At 43.2% G+C, this 18,737-nt stretch overlaps 1 protein-coding gene across 4 annotated transcripts in view; it reads right to left on the bottom strand.

Annotated features, from left to right (window-relative positions):
* Window positions 1-16,532, bottom strand: part of ZNF827 (zinc finger protein 827) — a 111,377-nt gene extending 94,845 nt beyond the window's left edge. For 3 of the 4 annotated variants that reach the window (XR_006165662.1, XR_006165663.1, XM_042796710.1), the window contains exon 1: window positions 15,975-16,227. Coding sequence is in view for 2 of the 4 variants with exons in the window: in XM_042796710.1 (XP_042652644.1) it covers window positions 15,975-16,017 (43 nt within the window). In the remaining 2 variants the exon portion in view is untranslated. Of the gene's footprint in view, window positions 1-15,974; window positions 16,228-16,298 lie in introns of those variants that run through there. The other variant, XM_042796709.1, reaches the window with a different exon arrangement.
* Window positions 16,533-18,737: the final 2,205 nt, after the last annotated feature.

Here is an 18,737-nt window from a genome sequence, read left to right as displayed (position 1 = left end):
ATTTGAGGAAAAACTAAATATGCAGGAGATCAACTGTTATTCCCACAGCTCTATTTGAAATGGGAGTCAGCTTTAACAATCTTTGATGGTTCAAATGATCCATGCGCAAGTCTACACCGAGAGATTCCCTGCACCTGGAGTGGTAGTGTATCATTTACATCAGTGCACATTTACCATTGTGGGCTCACTTACATGTTAAGTTCAGTACAGTGATTAGAAATTCTACCTTTTGTTAGTTACAAGGAAGTTTAAAAACTCCTTAAAATTATTCCTAGTTAGCCAAAATTCACTTTGCTTGTTCATTTGTTTTGCTCCAGATAGAAGTCTATGGCAATAGACTGCTGCAGTGCAAAAGTATCAAATACCAAAAGGTAACAGGGATGCTGGCACCTCCAAAATAAAAAGAGTTAAGCATTATTCTCACGACTTCTATTAGCCTTAGCATATAGACTCGAGACCTATCATCTCAGTCTACTTCATAAAGGAGGGGAAACATTTTAAGATTTCCCACCACAGGCCTTCATTAGAAATGAAACCCCAAACAATCCTAGCAAACAAACTGGAAAAGCTGACCACAACCAAAAGAACTCTAAATGAGGGAACTTAGTTTCCACTCTAGATCAAATTATTGTGGGACATAATCACATGAATGCCAAATGGTCAGTATAGGAATCCATAATATTTTAAAGCCATCCTTGAATGACAATTAACTCCATGAATGAGAAAAGATTTTATTGCTTTGGCAAGTCATTAATGAAATCTTCTTTGAAAAGTTGCTTATGGAACACTGAATTAGTGTCTCTATTAGGAAATTCTAAGCAGAAACACAAAACTGCCTTATCTTAAACATAGTCTGTCTGTAAACCAGAGGCTCAGTTACTCATTTCCAAATGGCTACTTGCTTTGTAATAGTGCAATTCTAGGTCATAGTCTTCTATTGTATATTTGAGGTAGAAGACATCAAAATACAGATTTTTTTTTTTCCTGACAAGATCTCAGGCTGACTTACGAAATAAAGATAGAAGGAAGGAAAACCATGGTCAGATTAGGCAATCACTATGAGCTCAAGCAACGAATTAACTCAGCACTCTCAATCTATCATCATACAGTTCTGTTTAGGTGTTACAGAAGACAAGGTTCATTCACTTGAACAATTCTGCTTGAGAAAATAGAAAGGTAATATTATGATATTAAGATACCTTATTAAGCAGAATAACGACCTCAGTTCTTTATACCTTTCATGCCATAAAAGGCAATGGATTTCAAGAAAGGAGGTAAGCATATGTGATGACTGGAACTAGACAAGAACTTGACCTATGACCTGGAATAAAAGGCTCAGAGATAAAGGAAATTAATCCATTTTCAGAGAGGTAAGCTTTGAAGAGCTCAAGTAAGTCCAGCACAATTTCTTTCTGCATACTCTACAATGCTTTTTGGTGCTGTGATGATCAGTCTCCAAGACAAAGACTAAGACTGGGTTTAGAGGATCTATCTGCTGACTGGATGGCTCAAGGCATCTTAAAGTGATTATATTGTTCTTGGCTGTCAGTGGTATCCACAGGGCTTTGGCAAACACTAGCAGAAATTTCGGAGAAGCACCCTTAATGGTATCACTTTTATGTAGCGTGCACTTCCCAAGAAAAGAAATCTCCATTGCAAAACTGAAGTAAGGCATTAAGCACAATGTATTGCATTTTGTATGGTCTAGATGCCAAAAAAGGCAGGAAAGCTTTGCTTTCTAGTCTTCATTTAACTTGGGAACAAATAAAATTGGTGTCCCACTCTATTTTGCATACCTATGTTCTCTGTTTTTGAACTACATCTATAAACTGCCTGCTTTTACTCAGTGCCTTCATCAGCTAACAATCCATCTTAATTAATTAAGACTTGCACCTGACCTGCCACCTCCCCAGAACTAGCTGCAGTGATAGCTGTCTCAAATCTTCACTGTGACAAAATGCATTTTCATTGCCTGAAATGGACTGTGAGCCTCAGCACAGTCACAACCCCAACAGTAAAAAGTAGGCACGAGAATCCTCACATGTTCCTCACAATTTACAGCAGCCAAGAAGAAAGTGGTCTGTTTATGCTATAGGTTATTGTAACACTGATTTACCCTCAATATGTGCAATTCATTTTAGTGTGGCTAGTCATTTAAACTGACAGGGTCACCACAGCAACATGATTTTAGTCACCCTTAGAGTTGGGAAGGAAGCAGATGAGAAGCTGCAAGTGTCAATTCATCTGGCAAAAGGGGCTGACCAAAATGAGAAAAGTGTTCAAACACACCACTCTGTTGCATACAAACAATTTGCAATAAAAACAAGTAACTCCCTGGTCACAATTGCAATTTAGCATTACGGCCTGGGAATGGCGATAGGTTTACAAAAAGTTCTCACGTTACCTGAAACACCAAAACTGATCTGAAAGATCCAGGGAAAAGCCATAAGTCACCTATGCTCTGAACTGTGCTGTGCAGGGCAGTTCCAAACTTTTCTAGGGGACAAACCATTGACCAAAAGGGTAATGGAGGCACCAAAACCACACTGGGTGATTACCTGTTCCTCCATCCATACATTTCAAGGAGTTGCCCTCATGTGTTATACACACCATATAGGATCGTGCCCTTAAGCAATCCAGAGTAAATTTACCATAGCTACCACAATGTAACAGAAAAAAAATGTCTGCTAAGGTTGATAAATCGGTCAATTACCCTCTTCCTTGACTTTTATTCTTGTGTAAATGTTTTCATCCTTACATTACCCATACCTATGAGAAGATGATCTGCGCATTGACAAAACCAACTCTTTAAATTACTGGCAAATCCTTAATTACTATCAACAAGATTACAACAGGCTTATTTTTAAAATGTTTCAACACACCAAAACGATAGCTCCAGAAAATAAAGCTCCCTTGCTGTCATTATTCGAGGTCGTTGCCTCCACATTTTCTCTTGATCTGTGCAGGTCCCTCAGCCCACCTGAACACCACAGCAAAAGCACCCGTTGTCTGTCTCTCCATCAATACTCCCAGTGTGGCTGAGCACATATATATATATATACACAAGGCATGAAGTTCCCAAGCTCCCCCTGGCTCCTCCTATCAAGTCCAAACCACCTACCTCACCAAGCCACACACTCACCAGCCCCTACAAAACAGGGAGAAATCATTAACATACAGAGGAAGGTAAAACCAGGCAAATAGTACTGAAGCACGGCAGTTACTGCCTTCATCTTCAAGGTAGAGATGCATTAGTGCCTCTGGTGGGAATCTAAAGAACAGTCCAGTCTTTGCAGGTGCCAGGAGAGCATAGCAAAACCACAGACGGCCATCATCCTTGCCAGTGAACTCGTTTAGGCTCAAAATGGAATATTAAATCTATGCCAAGGTAGATGCACATGAACTCAGGTAACATTTCTCTTTCCATACTTCCTCGCACACTGGTAATAGAGATTTCCAGAAAAGGAGAACAGAAAATACCTGACTAATGACCACAAGGATAATGATCCTTCTTCCTCTACACACAGAATTTATTAAATACAAAGGACTGTGTAATCCTGTGAAACCAAAGATCTGGTTTCCTGTGTCTCTTCTTCAAAAGCATAGTCAAATTTTGGAATTGAAAGGCAGAGAACTCCCACCAGGGTTTGTACAGGGACAGACTAACATAAGCCCAGCATACCTTCAATACTTGAAGAAAGCTCTTTAGAAGGTTTCAGCAGCACTGTAAAAACATATAGCAACACCCAGAACATATCTGGCTATTTCAAGGAGCATCTTTTCCCTCTTTTTCTGTGTTTACCTCTGTTCCTCTGAGGGACAATTGCTATACAGATGAACAACCTCAACCATTGTTACCTTGGTTTCCCTGAGAAACTGCCAAGTGCATCTTTCCTACAGGACATCTAATTTGGAATACAAGCTCTCTTACAGGCTGAAACTATCTTTTTGTTGGGTCGCACGTGCCTAGGACAGCAGGCTGACTCCCTGGTTTGTACTCCTATGCACTATACAAATACAACAAAGGAGAAGGGAACAGTATTTCCTTGTCTCTCTCACGCACAAGGTAATCCTTGAGAGCACTTTCTCATGCCTAATCACTACTGTAGAAAACAGATAGTCCAGGAGACACTCAGATAAAAAAGTAATCAGAAGTCTTACAGAAGAATATGGTATTTCTGATCTGCTTTCTCTGTGCCTACTGGGTCTAACTTCCCAAGCCAGGCCAACAATGTTTGGGATAATACAAATGGCAACCTTCCATTTTCCTCTTCTCTCCAATGGATTAAAGGCATGCTGTGCCTTCTCTTGAACCAGTTCCAAATAACTTTTCATTCTATTAACATCTGAAACTGCCAGTAGTCTTCAGGCAGTGACACTGATAAAGTAGTGATATCATCAAAATGAATAATGGACATTTCTCTATTTTTCTACCTTTCCAATATTCTCCAGCTGGTCTAGAAAACTTACCATAAATGCTGACTGGCAAAGGGTGAAAGAAGAGCAGAATTATCAGTGATTACATCACAAGTGGTCTTGGAGAAAAAGGAAGAAAACTAGTCCTCATCAGTGTAGTAGCGCTACACAAGGATAAAAACTAAAAAAAAAAAAAAAAAAAAAAAAAAAAAAAGCTGTCTATGAAGCTCTCTCAATAAATGTGAGGAATCTCTGAAGAGAACTTGTTGTTGAGCCACAGGAAAAAAGGAAAACAAAGAACTCAAAAAAGCTGGAGATTTGATGTCCATAGACTGTCCTGCTGAGCCTCCAAACATCCCCACAGACATACAACCCCAACAGCTCTTTCACTGCAGTCTAGAACTCTTGCACCCAAAAACCATTCCAAGGAACACAGTTATAATTTACAGCACCAGTAAAAGAGCAAGAGAAAAATTCTTGCATGCCAAAGGAAGGTTTTCATCTCCTGAGCACAAAGTTAACCCAGCTAGCTTCTAAGGAAGGAAGGAAGAGCGCAGCCTCTCCCTCTATCTCTCTGCCTCTTTATTGCTGCAGGAGGCTGCCGGGCTGCTCTTCATATAAAGGACATATCGGAGTTTGAAAAACTGTCAAAAAAGTGGTTGCATTTGCCTGCCTTGATGATACGATGTACTGTTGTATATTCTGACCTATGCTTACTTTGACTTTTTTGGTCAGCTCATTATTTCCTTCTCTGAGCATGAATAAGACATCTTAACTTTCCAAGAGCCCCGGTGGCATTCTGGCAAAAGCAATTCATTCCACTCAATTCAGAAGAATCACTACCACTACATATTCAATAATCCAGACACTCCTGTTCAGTTTATGCACAGGGCCAGGTTTTCTCCTGTGTGACGTATTTGGCAAAGGAGGAACACAGCACAAGCCTTTACAGCTCTCTGATTCTCCTTTGTGTTTTCTAACCTAGACTCAGCCTGGAGACTGGCTCATCAACAGCAGCTGGAAATGGCTGTTAACTAGCAATAAGTAGATCTGAGTGCATTCCAGCTGTGGCTTCATCCCTGACCCTTTCCATCTCTGATTCACGGTCTATTCTAAGTTGTAGTGGTATGACGATGTATGGATCAACAATATTATTTCCCTGCTAGGAACATCCCCGTGCAATGAGAATTCCCATCTGGGAAGGCCAAGGCAACTTCCATAACACTTGCATCACCCTAGCAGCACAAGGGAGATCAAAGCAAGGGTACAAGCTGGCTCGTTGCTGATAATAAATACTAAGTCCTACTTTAAATGGTAAGTGGAACTCAGTGAAGTCATCTTAAATTATTCTAAATATTGAAGTTGGAAAGGTAGTATCAGCAAATACTGTGAAATTTCTTTCCCTTTTATTAAAATACAGAAAGAGGAACCCCCACACTATCCACTCAAAACACTGACTCTTAGAAAAATTCTTTTAAACTATATGGAATTGTTGCTTTAGAACACAGTTATGAAGGTGGTTCCAGAGATCAATAAAGTACAAGAAACAACAAAATTAACTAGAAATGCCTATGTCACCTTAATATGTAGGCTGCAATAAACAAAACATGGGAAGCCTCATCAAGATGCTGCAGTGCCTTTAACTATCCCTACTGTGTTTACAATCTCTATCAAGGGGTCATAAAGTGAAGGGAGGAGCTCACAAACCCTATGCATGGGAACATTCAAGCATAGCAGGTGACATCAGGTCAGCATACCTGCTCTAGCAAAAATCTCCTTTGTTTTTGAGTAGTTTCTGTTTATTTGTACTATATACAGCTTCTGCTGCTCTATTTTCGGTAAATAATGTGCTCCTGATTTACCATTTCACTCTGCCCCATTACTCACCTGAGGTGCTTTATGCACATCAGTTTTCTGACTGGTTCAGAAACAAAAGGGCTAAGTTTTAGATACTGAAATTATTCCTTCCGGTAAATGTCACAGGAATCTAGTTCCCTATAATTTAATTTTTTCCTCTCTCCCAAAGTCAGATTAAAACATGGCAAATTATATTCTCTGTGTTTCTAATTCCTCCCACAAGGATGATATTATGGTAACATATCTAAGGGAAGCTTCAAGAAGTGTTTGTTTTGTCTTGCTGTGTTTGCTACCAAAGACAGCTGCTTTCTCTGTCCCTGAGAGGATTGCTTGGGGTTAACAAGCAAAGCCAAATAAGAGAGGATTAGGAAGCTACTTGTAGTGGTGGGCTAACACACAGAAGCAGACCTTTCCATGTGGAATAGGCACTCCTTACTCCTAGACACACTGTTTAAGGCACTGCCTCAGCTTTCAGTCTTAGGGAAAGTCAGAGGTCACATAATTAATGTGCAAGCACTGAATAAAAAGTGGACACTCCTCAAACCTTATCTTATTTTAAAGAGATATATGATTCTGTGCCAAGCTCCTGGTACAAGAAACTAATGCTATGGCTACTTACGGCACAGGAACAGCATAAATGGCAGCAACCCATTTCTACACTCTGCCTAAAAATCCACCTAAAATTCAGATGGAGAGGAGTATATAGAAGGAAAGGGGAAGTTTCATGTTCATGTCCATTGCATTGCTGGCTTTGCTGCTGCAGAAACGAAGTCTGCCAATGGCAGTGGGATTTGATTTTATTTTTTCAAAGTGCATTTCTTGGCTGAAAACTCTGTGGGCTTTACCAACACTTTTTATGCAGGCCAGTAAATGCCTTCAAAGACAACAACTCTGATTCTCATGAGAGTATGTCTATACTAAATAACGTAGTGCAATGTAGTGATATCTGAGCCAGCTTGAGTATGCCCACAAGTATTATAGCTGAATTAACCTGGGTAGACTGCTGTGATAACTGCCTCCCGTACACAAGGTAGCTTATTTAGAGCTTGCTTTGTTATCTCGATGTGGCATAGCACTGTGCAGGAAGACAATATAAACAATTATGGTGAAGTCTATTTAGACCTTAGGGGCAATGTAAAAGTACCTCAAGGTGGGCAGAAGAGCCCTCTTCAGAGTTATTCGTTGTGCAAAGAACTCCCTTTGGCAACGCTGAATTGACAAAAGGATTGTGTCAGCCCTTCCTTTCCAGAACAAGGAGCAGGGTGAGAGCCTGGGAGCAGCAGAAATTAGAGCAGCTCTAGGCTGTTATGCTTACACTGGTGCCTGAGAAGGGCTCTTCATGGGCTCAAAGTGATAGAAATACAGAGGTAGATAAGGGGAAGTCCTGCTCCAAACACAGATAAAGAAATTCCTCAGTCACCAGTTGCCATGTCTAGATTTGGCACAGTGGTCTAAGGGGAGAGACTCTGGCTGTGCTTCAGGAAAGCAAGCAAACACAAAACAGCTACACCACCAGCTGCTATCTAAATCCACTCGCCTGCCACCCTCTCTGTTCCTCACCTACTTTTCACTGCATGATCATCTAACTGTGCAAGATCTGTTCTTTAATTTTTGATTTTTTTTTCAGATGAGTAATTATTTGCACTACTACACAACTCAAGGTGAAATCTAGAAGTAGTTTGCAAAGAATCTGTGTTCATTAATAAAGTCACACATGGCGATCACTCATTAAGCTAAATGCACACTTGTTAAAGCCATCAATTCTTTTAATGCCTTTTCCTAAAAGTTACTTGCCATTTATTTTTAATAATTCACCAGAATTCTCATTTTTACCCTGATACAAGCTCTAACAGGCATAAAAATCCAGGATATGTCCAAAACATTCACTTAAAATAGGAAGTTGTAATTTTAAAGTAAGCTTGTGCCAAATCTTCTCCCTTACAAGAACTTTCAGATAAAAACTTATATCCTCTTAATTTAAGACCATGCAAGGAAGAATTACTTGCACCTGCATAGAAAGCACTGCAACAGAAGAAAAATTCATCCAAGCAGCAAACCCCAGATGAGTGTCAGCAGAGCTACAAAACCTTCCTGAAGAAGGGAATCCCTAGAGATAGGACCATGCAGAAATCAAAGGGATGATGACAGTAGCTTGCTTTGAGTTGCTTCAAAAATGTTACTTCTACCCTAGTGAGAGTGTGTCCCAAAAAGAAACAAAACAATGCAGATGTTTGGAACCTAATTTCACCTTCTGAAACTGCTGATTAAACCATACATTACAAGACCTCTACTACTCAGTAACCCTTCCATTTTTAACACAATTTATTCTAAACTGCAACTAAATCATCAGTCTTGCATAAAAACTTCTCTCTCTTGGTCTACTGTACTATCAGCACTAGTCATTCTTTCCCTCCAGCTTCCATCCCTACTGCCTAAGTACTGAAAAGAATGAGGGAAAGGACCAGTTACAGTCCTTTTTATGTAGCCCAGTTTTTCTCTCCTTACTGCTCATTTCTCAAAAAAATCCCCCATAACTCTTCCACAATTCCAAATTAATTGAATTTGGACTCTATGTGAATTCTTAACCTGCAGAATGAAACAGGCTTGTCTTAGTGTTAGGCTTAACTAGGGATTCTACTACTCAGTATAATTACACCACAAGCAGGAAATCCCTTGAAAGGCAGGAGAAACTTTAAGGAATCGAGCTAACTACTAAGCTGACAGGTTCAGACTGACCATTCAAACTATTTGGAGTGTAGACCAAAGAGGATACCAGCCTGCAAATGCTACTGAAGCTAGGTGAGGAAAAGAGAAATTGTCTTTGAGAGCATAACACTTCCATAATTGTGACCCGAGTTAGGTCTGTAAAAAAAGAAAAAGACAAGCTCTCATGTGAGCTTATGGCTACATGTTGCTGAATCCTTCATTAAAGTAGCCACGAGAGAGTGTACATGTGCAGAACCAATGATGACTGTGCCCTGCAGCATGCATCCTTTCAAATGAAGTATGAGTCAAGTCTGAGTTTTATTAACTACATTCAAAAAAAAAAAAAAAATCCTTGGGGAAAGGGTTATTATCCACCTTTTTGAGTTTTTTTTTTTTTAATTTCCTTCAGCCCAATATCATTTATTATTCTTCATGCCCATATCTTTTATTATTTTTCCTAGAATTTTTTTTTAAGTGAAATAAGAATAAAATGTTTTACTTTGAGGGGCAAAGAGAAGAAGAGAATTCCCCCCATCCCCTTGAAAACTGGATTGTATTACCTACTGCTAGATACTCTGTAGTTCAGAATTTTTGCATATTATTATTTTGTAAAACACATGATACTTTAGCCTCCATATATCCTGAAGGGTTTTGTATATGTAGACCTGAATGATACTAATCGTGCACCATGAATGGCAAACTAGGCAACAAAAAATGGTATACTAGAAACCAGGAAAAAATATTATTTAGAAGATACACTCTTCAAACATGACTCTGGAGTAGTTTAACAGTTGTAACAGTAAAAGGATTCCGGGCATAAGCCATATTAGCTCTCCCTAACCATCTGAACTAATGTCTATATTATGATTTCTTTGCAATGTGAAAGAAAAAAAAAACCTCCTCTCTACAGTGCTTCATGACAAATCACATGCCTTGTGAAGCTTCATGTTAGAAACCCTTTTAACTTCCAAAAAGTCCTCTTTTGTAGGTCATGCTCTCATTATCTTGCTCTGGGATCTGGTCTGATTAAATTATAGGAAATTACTAATACTTCACTTTGAACAGCCAGCTCCTCCTGGCTCCTCTTTTTTTTTTTTTTTTCCCCTAAACTTGATTCCTCCTACTCCTGTCTCCTTACATATGATTAAGTCATAGTTTTCTTCATCTGTTTTAAAATTTAAAAGTAAAGATGCATTCTGTCTGCATGTTCTTACATTTCCCATTCCACTGCTCTACCTGCAGGTTTTCCTGTTTGGCCAACTAAAAAGTTTGTGGTTTTGTTCTATAATCTTTTGTACCCCCACCCCCTCTAAAATCTAATTCATAAGATGCTAAAGACTTAAATAGCTTAATGAGGACAATGCTGACTCTTTGGTAGTTCAATTTACACTCTAGTGTGATTTATTCATATTTTGTACTATCAAACAACACTAAGTCACAATCTACCATTGAATGGCTTTAGACATTGATCATTGAATGATTTTATACAAGTGACTTAGTTTGTATAATTAAAAAAAAAAATAGCATTCAAGTTTAAAGAGACAGAGACTTTATATGTCAGAAAGAATCCCCAAAAAGGGAGAAGGTATTTCTGAAAAGTCTATCAACTTCCCTATCACAAGAGGGACAAAATAAGAACAGTGTTTTCAGGCAGAGCAATGTGGATGCTACCTCATCCACCAGAAGGCTGCTGTTCTTTTGAGAGGTAGGTGCATTACAGTACCACCAAGACAACCATGATGATAGCGATGAAATTATTAACCTAATCATGCTAAAAATAATAATTTTCCCTACACGGATCCTCTTGTCGACAATGAGCTACACCATGATCCCTGCAGCAGTGAGAGGTTAAAAATAGTAAATAGAAAATATGTTAAAAGCTTCCCCTTGTACATGCAATGTCTGCTAGTAAGGTAATCAACTCCATTAAAAGAGAAAGATTCCTCTTCCTGGCAAAAGCCTTTTGTCTTGGAGGCAACTCTCAAATGCCGAATGATAGTAAAGGCTTTTCTGACATTGGGAAGTCTTTTGAAAAACCCATCCAACACATTCTCTCTTGCTATCAGAAAGTATCAAATGAAGCAAGCTGCAGAAATCAAAAAGAAGGAAGCTCTAACTCACTGTTAATTTGCTTGTTTGACAGTATTTTCTTTACACTCTGATGTTATAACCCAGCAATAAAAAACAATATAATAAAAAGCTTCACAGAGTTTAAGGTTTTGCTTTTTTTTTTTTTTTTTTTTTAGTATAAAGAAACAGCTGAACACTTCAACACAGTATCTGGAATATCCAACACTATACCTGACCATGAACACAAGAAGATATGCCCCCTCATTATCACATACCTAGTTTTGATATTGAAACTAATATTGTGTCAATTCCACATCTCCTTCTTTAACAAAATAAATTCAACAGGAAATACCACTGCAGTTTGTCCTGCACTAAACACATTTTCCAGAAAGTTGTAGTAGTAGTTCAGACTTCTCAATGTAGCATCTAATTCTGCCTGATACTCTATAACAAATACCAGCTTTGTATAAATGGTATTGTGGCATTCATTCACAAACTGCCTTGCTTACAAACCTCTGAGACAGAATCAAACCCCAAGGAGTATTGATTGCTACACTTAAGGCAATGTAGTGGTCTAGATCTTAAACACTTACTCGAGTGCCTCAAAAGTGTCCAAAACTTTTACTTTTCAGTCTGAACTCTTCTAAGTCACATTTGTGCAGTTCAGAGGAAAACGACTTTCAGGAATTCTCAGAAAAGAAAATAATAGTGTGAGGTAGGATGGAAAGTAAGGCAGCAAGGAGAAGAAAAACAGAGTAAAATTGTATTTATACATACATTTTTAAAGATTCTGCTGCTAATTGAATAGATGAGAAAAAAAATATTTAAGCGCTGAAGTAGCTGAAGGGGGAAAAAAACCCTAATGCACATACGCACACAAACACACTAAGGAATGAGCGAAAATTCCTTTAAACATTCCAGCAAAAATGAATTGACTTGTCTGAGGTAGTCGCATCCAAAAGTAATCATAAGACACATGTGCACTGGGCAAATTTTTAACTTATGGGCCTAACTCTGTCACTGTAAACTGAGCCTACACTGCTGCAGTATTTAGTTTAGGTATGAATGAGCCATTGTCTGACCAGGAACTCCTAGAGCCTTTTCCTCAGCCACTTGTATCTTAAATTAAAAAGGATGCACTTTCTCTTGTTTTTCACAGAGTGTGAGTGAAGACATACTGCTGGCATCTGTGACTAAACAGTTCCCAAGAACGGACTTCTTTACACACAGAAGCTCCACTTAGAACGCATGTTAATATGGGAGTCTCAAAGGACCCATCCACCTGATTGAACCCTGAGGTTGGTTCATCCTGCTTTGAGCAGGGGGCTAGGGCCAGATGACCTCCAAAGGACCCTTCCAAACTAAACCACCTTACAAACAATTCCAATGACCGAAAGCTCAACCTTAACTCTGCCGTTTTAAGCAGACGCCACCAAAACACAGTATCACTGCATCGAATAGTATCAATCCTTTTTTATCTTCAACTGCTGAAGCATCAGTATCTAGCAACTCCCTTGAAACTAAATTAAATTGTTGCAACAGCCTGATACATCTCTAGCAGACATTTGTACAGAGAGCTTCTCCACTATAGCATGCGTTTTGGCAGTGCAGTCTTCTCTTGTGAAATTATCTCGAAATTTACAGGAGGGCTGTCCAGTGAAGTAAATGGACAGAAGTATAAAATCAGGGTCCCGGTGAGCAGCAGATGCATACTATCACTTCAAGGAGCATGACAATGTTATTCAGGTGCATTTCAGGGTACGTAACAATTTATAAGAAGTTAATTACGGCCTAGAGATCCTGAGAACACAGCTTCCTACCTGAGCTATACTAGAGTCCACAGGATTGACAGAAAAAGTTACATTTTCTCAGTTACATTGTACCACTGGTAAATTATTCTATCAACATTTTACTATTTCTTTCCCAAAGAATTGCAACAGAATCCAAAATGTCACCGAGAGGTTCAGAAAGAACCTATATCCTTTAGGTATAGTGATAAGCGTCCATGCACCAGCAGCAACCTGTAACCTAACTTTAGGAGTGGATCACAGCCTAATGATACCCACAGTGGGGCAGAGTTAAGGTTGAATACAGTATTAGCCATCTTCTTTCTAGATGTGCATGGTGCATTTTACATTCTTCTGCCATCATTAATACTTCAAAATGAAATACACACACTGTTCCTCTGAGAAATGTATTGCTAAACCCAGCAGGAATTGTAGAATAAAAATGTATTTTACACTGAGTACCCATTAAAGCAACATGTTGCTTAAAAAAAATAAATCACTATTTATAGCATTTGCACACTGAATGAAATGGATTTGGAGGCATTTTCTGAATCTGCAGGACTGCAGGCTAGAGCAGTAATCCTGCAATTCTTTCTGAATTATCTAATTTATTATTATTATTATTATTATTATTGTAAAATAATAGCTTTTGATCCTGTGCAATCTAGTTGTAAAAGAAATTAAAATAAATAAAGCCCATCAAAAAGTAACATTCATGTGGGACATACAGGGTGTGCGTGCTTCACACATCAGGGAAAAAAAAAAAAAAAAAACTCCCATGAATTGAATTAATCCAAAAGAACCGCAAATTAGGCCGTGCATTTAAAAAAAAATACTGAAAAAAAAAAAAAAAATAAACCCAACCCAAACACCACCGGCACAACTCGATTGGCACAATGAAGGCAATTGTTCCCCGGCGCAGCAGAAGCCGAGGCTTTGCCCCGGGGCGGGAGGTGGGGGCCGGGGGGAGCCGCAGCCCGGGGGCAGCGGCCGCCGAGCGCCCGGGGCCGGGGCCGGGGCCGGGGCCGAGCCCCCGCCGCCGCGCCCGGCAGCGGCACGCCCGAGCGAGCTAAAATGGAGCCCAGGTTTGATGTCAGCCCGAGAGGCAGGCGGAGGGCAGGCGCACCGGGGCGGGGGCGAGGGCAAGGTCAGCCGCCCTCCTCCCGCCCCGAGAGCCCCCCCCCCTCTTCCTCGCCTCCCCGCTCCCGCCGGGCTTTCTGCCAAACCGGGGCGGCGGCGCTCGCCACCCCCACACCCCCCCCCGAAACGCCCCTCCACGGCCACGCAAGGCCCTGCGCGCCCGGGCTTGGCCCCTGCCCCCGACCGCCGCGCCGGGGCCGGGGCGCTGCAGAGGCAGGCGCCGCGCTCCCGCGCCCGCCCCCCTCCCCGCCACGCTTCGTGTCCGCCCACCCCCCCACCCCCCGTGTCCGCCGCCCCGCGCGGGGAATTAGCGCCGGGGCTGCCGGCTCGGCTCCTCTAGCGGGCGGAGCGCGAAAGGGCTACGCGGGGCCAAACTGCGAGAGGAGGGGAAGGTGGCAGAAAAAAAAAAAAAAAAAAACCAAACACAAAAATATTAAAAAACCAAAAATATAAAAACAACCTAAACCCACACCAAAATAAATAAAAAAAAAAAAAAAAAAAAACAACAAAAAAAAAAAAAAAAACAAAAAAACACAGCAAACCCCACCACAACTCAAGCCCTTGACTCGACTCCGGCGATAAGGAAGAGAAAAATATTTGCGGGGCTGCCCCCCGGCCCGTGTGCTGGAAAGGCAGCGGGGGGGGGGGGGGGGGGCGCTGCTCCAGCCCCTTCGCCCGCAGAGCGGAGGGGGGGGCGGGTTTGGGGGGGGGAACGGGCCACGCTCCGCCCGCAGCGGCGCCCCCCGGGCAGGGAGCGGGGCCGGGGCCGCCCCGGTGAACTCCCGGTGACCGAGCTCGGCTCCGGCACCGCCGGCTCCGCTCTCGCCCTGCCCCGAGCCCGGGCTGCAGGCACGTTCCGAGCAGATGTGCCGGAGACAGACAAATGACCCCTCCATCCACTCCCACCCCCCCCTCGCTCTCCTTAAACCAACCCCAGGGCCAAGCAGGGGCAGGGTATTTTTAGGTGCCTTCCCCTCCGCCTCCCTCTCAATAGCTGCCGAGCGCTTAATACAAGGAGGGGTGGGGGGAGAGCGAGCGGGAGAAAAGTTAACTGTTTTACAAAGAGGGGAGAAAATAGGCAGGGAGGGGGGGAGGGAGCGAGAAGGCGCAGGGCAGGGTGAGCTGTGTCAGGGGATGTGTGTGTGTGTGTGTGTGTGCGTGTGTGCGAGCGCAGGGGGTGCCCGCAGGCGGCGGATCGGGATGCACTTTAGCCCTGTGCTCTGCTGCTCTCGTCTGGGGCAGCGCCGCCGAAGCCCGAGTCTCGCCTGACCCTTCATTTCACTGCGGCCAGGAGGAGCCCGGAGCCCGCCGCCGCCTCTCCCTGCTCTGCAGGGACCTCGCCTGCCACGGTCTGCCTCCCCGCCGCCCCCCCTCCCCCGCCGCCGGCCCCCTACGGAGCGGCCGTGGGGTCTGGGGTGGCCGTGGGGTCGGGGTGGGGGTGCCCCCGCCGCCAGCCCCCTCCGCGGCCGCTGCCCGCCTCCCCCTTACCCCCACCCCCCCCCGTTCCCGGGCCGCCCAGCCCCGCCGCAACCTTTAGCCAGGGACGGACCTCTCGGCTGGTTCCGCACAAGACGCCAGCAGCCGCTTCCCCTCTCGCCGCCCTCCCCTCCGGTGCTAGCCCCCCTCCCCACCCCAATAAAACAGAACACCCCCCCCCCCTCCGGCCCCAAAGAGAAACCCACACCTCCCCCCCCCCCCCCCCCCCCAACACAAATGCACAATCACGGGCGAGGGGAGGGAGAGGGAGGAAAGGGCGAGAGACGCGAAGAAAGAAGGGGGGAAAGGAGAGAGAGAGGAAAAATTAAAAGGGCACAAGGCTGTTCATCACCAACATGGCTGCCTTAGCTCAGACCTAAAAGAGGAATAACCCAGGCTGTGTCTTTGTCGGTTTCACCTCTGTAACCCTAAACTAATGCACGAAACGACGGAGGCGGCTGCAGAGGGGAAGGAGACGGGGAGAGGAGGAAGGAGAAAATGGCAAAAAGAGGGGGCACTTACGTGAAGAGAGGCGCTTGGGCTGCTCCTGCTTCCTCCTGGGCATTTTCCCCCTTTTTTCACATTCTCCTCCTTGGTTTAACGGGAGATCAAATAAGACCGGGAGGGGGGGGGCACAGACAGGCACAAAGCCGGGGCCCCCGGGGGAGCCGCTAACCGGGGCGGGTTTTCCCTCTTCGCCGGGGGAAAGGGGGCTGAAGCCGGTTTTCCCGGAGCCACCGCGAAGGGCTCCCTCTCCCCCTCTCTCTTTCTTTTTCCTCTCTGCCCCCCCCCCCCCCCAACCCTCACCCTCCCCCCCCCCCCCCCGCCCCCAACCCGGTCGTGCACCTGGCTTGTCCCCGGTCGCAGTTATCCCTCAGCGGCCGGGGATGTGCTCCCGGCGGGCGGGCGGGCGCCGGTGCCGGGGCGAGGGGCTGGCGCGGCGGTGCCGAGGGCTGCGCCTCCCGGCCCCTAAACTAACACTAACGCCGGGATCAAAGGGCAGCGGCGGCGGCGGCGGCGCTCCCGGCTCGCCCGCCCGCGGGCGGCGAGAGGCAGACAGGGACACACGGACACGGACGCACGGACACACACACACACACACGCACACCCCGGCGGGCGGGCACACGCGCGCACACACACACACACGCCAGGGCAGAGCAAAGGGGAAGGTTCCCCCCCCCCCCCACGCTGCGCGCCGGCGGGGGTCAGGCGGAGGATGCGCTGCCCCGGTCCTGCACCCGCTCCCGATTCGCCCTTTTATTTTTTTTTTTTTTTTAAAAAAGGGGGGGACACATACACGACCTTTCGCACTGTAATTACCTCATTTTTGTGGGAAACAAAATAATAACAGCAACCTTTTTTTTTTTTAAAAAAAAAAAAAAAAAGACGGTTTTATCTTCCTGTGTTAGGAAAGAAAAAAAATTGTACTAGTGCAAAGCTAACCCCATAAAATTTTTTGGACGTGTTCAGCTATTCCTTCACAAAGCACGGGGGCCGGAGGGGCTCACTGGAACGGAACTTCAGTATGGGGGGGGGGTGGGGGGGTGACTAGATACAACTCCCTCCGTGTCAAATTAAGTATACAAAATAAGCAAGAAAGGAAAGTGGGCAAGTTAGCATGTGGATATACTCTTGCAGGATGAGGGTCTGACAATTTCTAGTGCAGGTTTTAAAAAGTGGAAAGAATGCAAGTAGCATGAAAAAAAAAAAAATCACAACTCCTTGAGAAGTGTGTGTGTGTCTGTGTGGGGAGGGGGGGAGGAAATCAAGATTAGGTCACCCCTAATGGTTGATTTAACTGCTACATGATACTTCTGCAGTGCACACAGCAATCTGGACTTCTGAAATTTACTTTTTTTCCTGCTGTAATGCAGGTATAGGAAGCTTTATCCTGAAGCAATTCCAGCGTGCATTATGAAGCCAGGATAGCAGTTTTCATTAACCGATACATACTTTCATTACTTCACAAATCACACATCTTTCTTCAAAGACAGACATGAAGGTGGGGAAAAAAAATAGAAGAGGGATTGGGTCTCACTAAAGCACAAAAGGTACTTCGTGAAAGAGAAGTGCTCTCTTTGTGACTTGCAGTCATTTGGATAAAAGTTCACACAGAGGTTGTTAATGATTTAAACTCTAAAACCTGTTACTACAATTGAAGTAAAATGGTTTGAAGCACGGTTGTCTCATATAGCTCTCTCTTTGTGTAAGGAAACTTTGAACTTGGCAGAATACATAATAAAAATCATGAGTCAGATGTTGTAAAAATAATAATAAAAAATGCATTATTCTAGCATGTATACCTGTTAGGATTTTTTTTTTTTTGCTTTTGACAACCTGACTCATAATTTTATCACATCATTTATCCTAACTTCAAAATACTTATTTAAAAAAAAAAAAAAATAAACAGTCTAGGAAAACAGAAAACGGCAAATTTGCAATCTAAATCTTTTAAACAGTCAACTTATACTCTTAACACCTCAAGTTAGAATGGTTTCAAATAATATTATACCCATTTTACAGCCACAATTATCTTTTATACAGGGGAGAAAAAAAAAAAAAAAAGAAAACAAAACAACACCAAAACCAAACCAAACAACTAAACAACATTTAGAAGATTCTGTATGAGAATCTCAGATTCACTAGCATGCATGTGCAATTCTGAGTTTTAAAACCACATGTACAGAGTACACTTTTCTGAGACAAAATAGACTCCTCCTGATTTAAGATGGTTTATTACCTCACAACACAGCTAAAATACTTTTCTTTCATGGAGAGATTGGTTTTTACTTCTGGTATAAAAATAAGTAAAAGTGTATAACTGACAGAAACAGGGCTGGAGATGAGTCCAAACAGCTACCTTCCACTTACTCATGATCAAGAGTACCAGAAGACTCAGAATTCCCTCAGAATATTTAGGTCCTGTCTTTTCTTTCAGTTCCCCAGATTATGCTGGTTTTGGAGATTTGTATAGCATTAGTAATGATAACCACAAATAGCAGAGGTATTCTTTATTATTGCTCACAAACTTCAATTTTGACGTGCCCGGGACTAGCAACACAACTTTGTTCAATAATAAGAGCTGCAGTGCTAAACCCTTCTTAATTATTTTTTAAATACACTTTAATGGCAATTGTGTTGAACTAAGCCAGCTTTGTGAGCAGTGGCTTTCTGTCCATCCAAATGATCCTATCTGTGCAGGAGGCCGCAAAGCAGCCATTTCAGAAAGGGAAAGAGTACTGACTGGGTGCTATGACCCACCGCTGCTGTGGCAGCCCTTCTTCA

This window comes from Tyto alba, unplaced genomic scaffold (assembly GCF_018691265.1).
Source record: "Tyto alba isolate M040663 unplaced genomic scaffold, T.alba_DEE_v4.0 Super-Scaffold_23, whole genome shotgun sequence".
NCBI lineage: Eukaryota > Metazoa > Chordata > Aves > Strigiformes > Tytonidae > Tyto > Tyto alba.
Note: the sequence above shows the minus strand (reverse complement) of the source record. Positions and strands in the feature narration are given on the sequence as shown.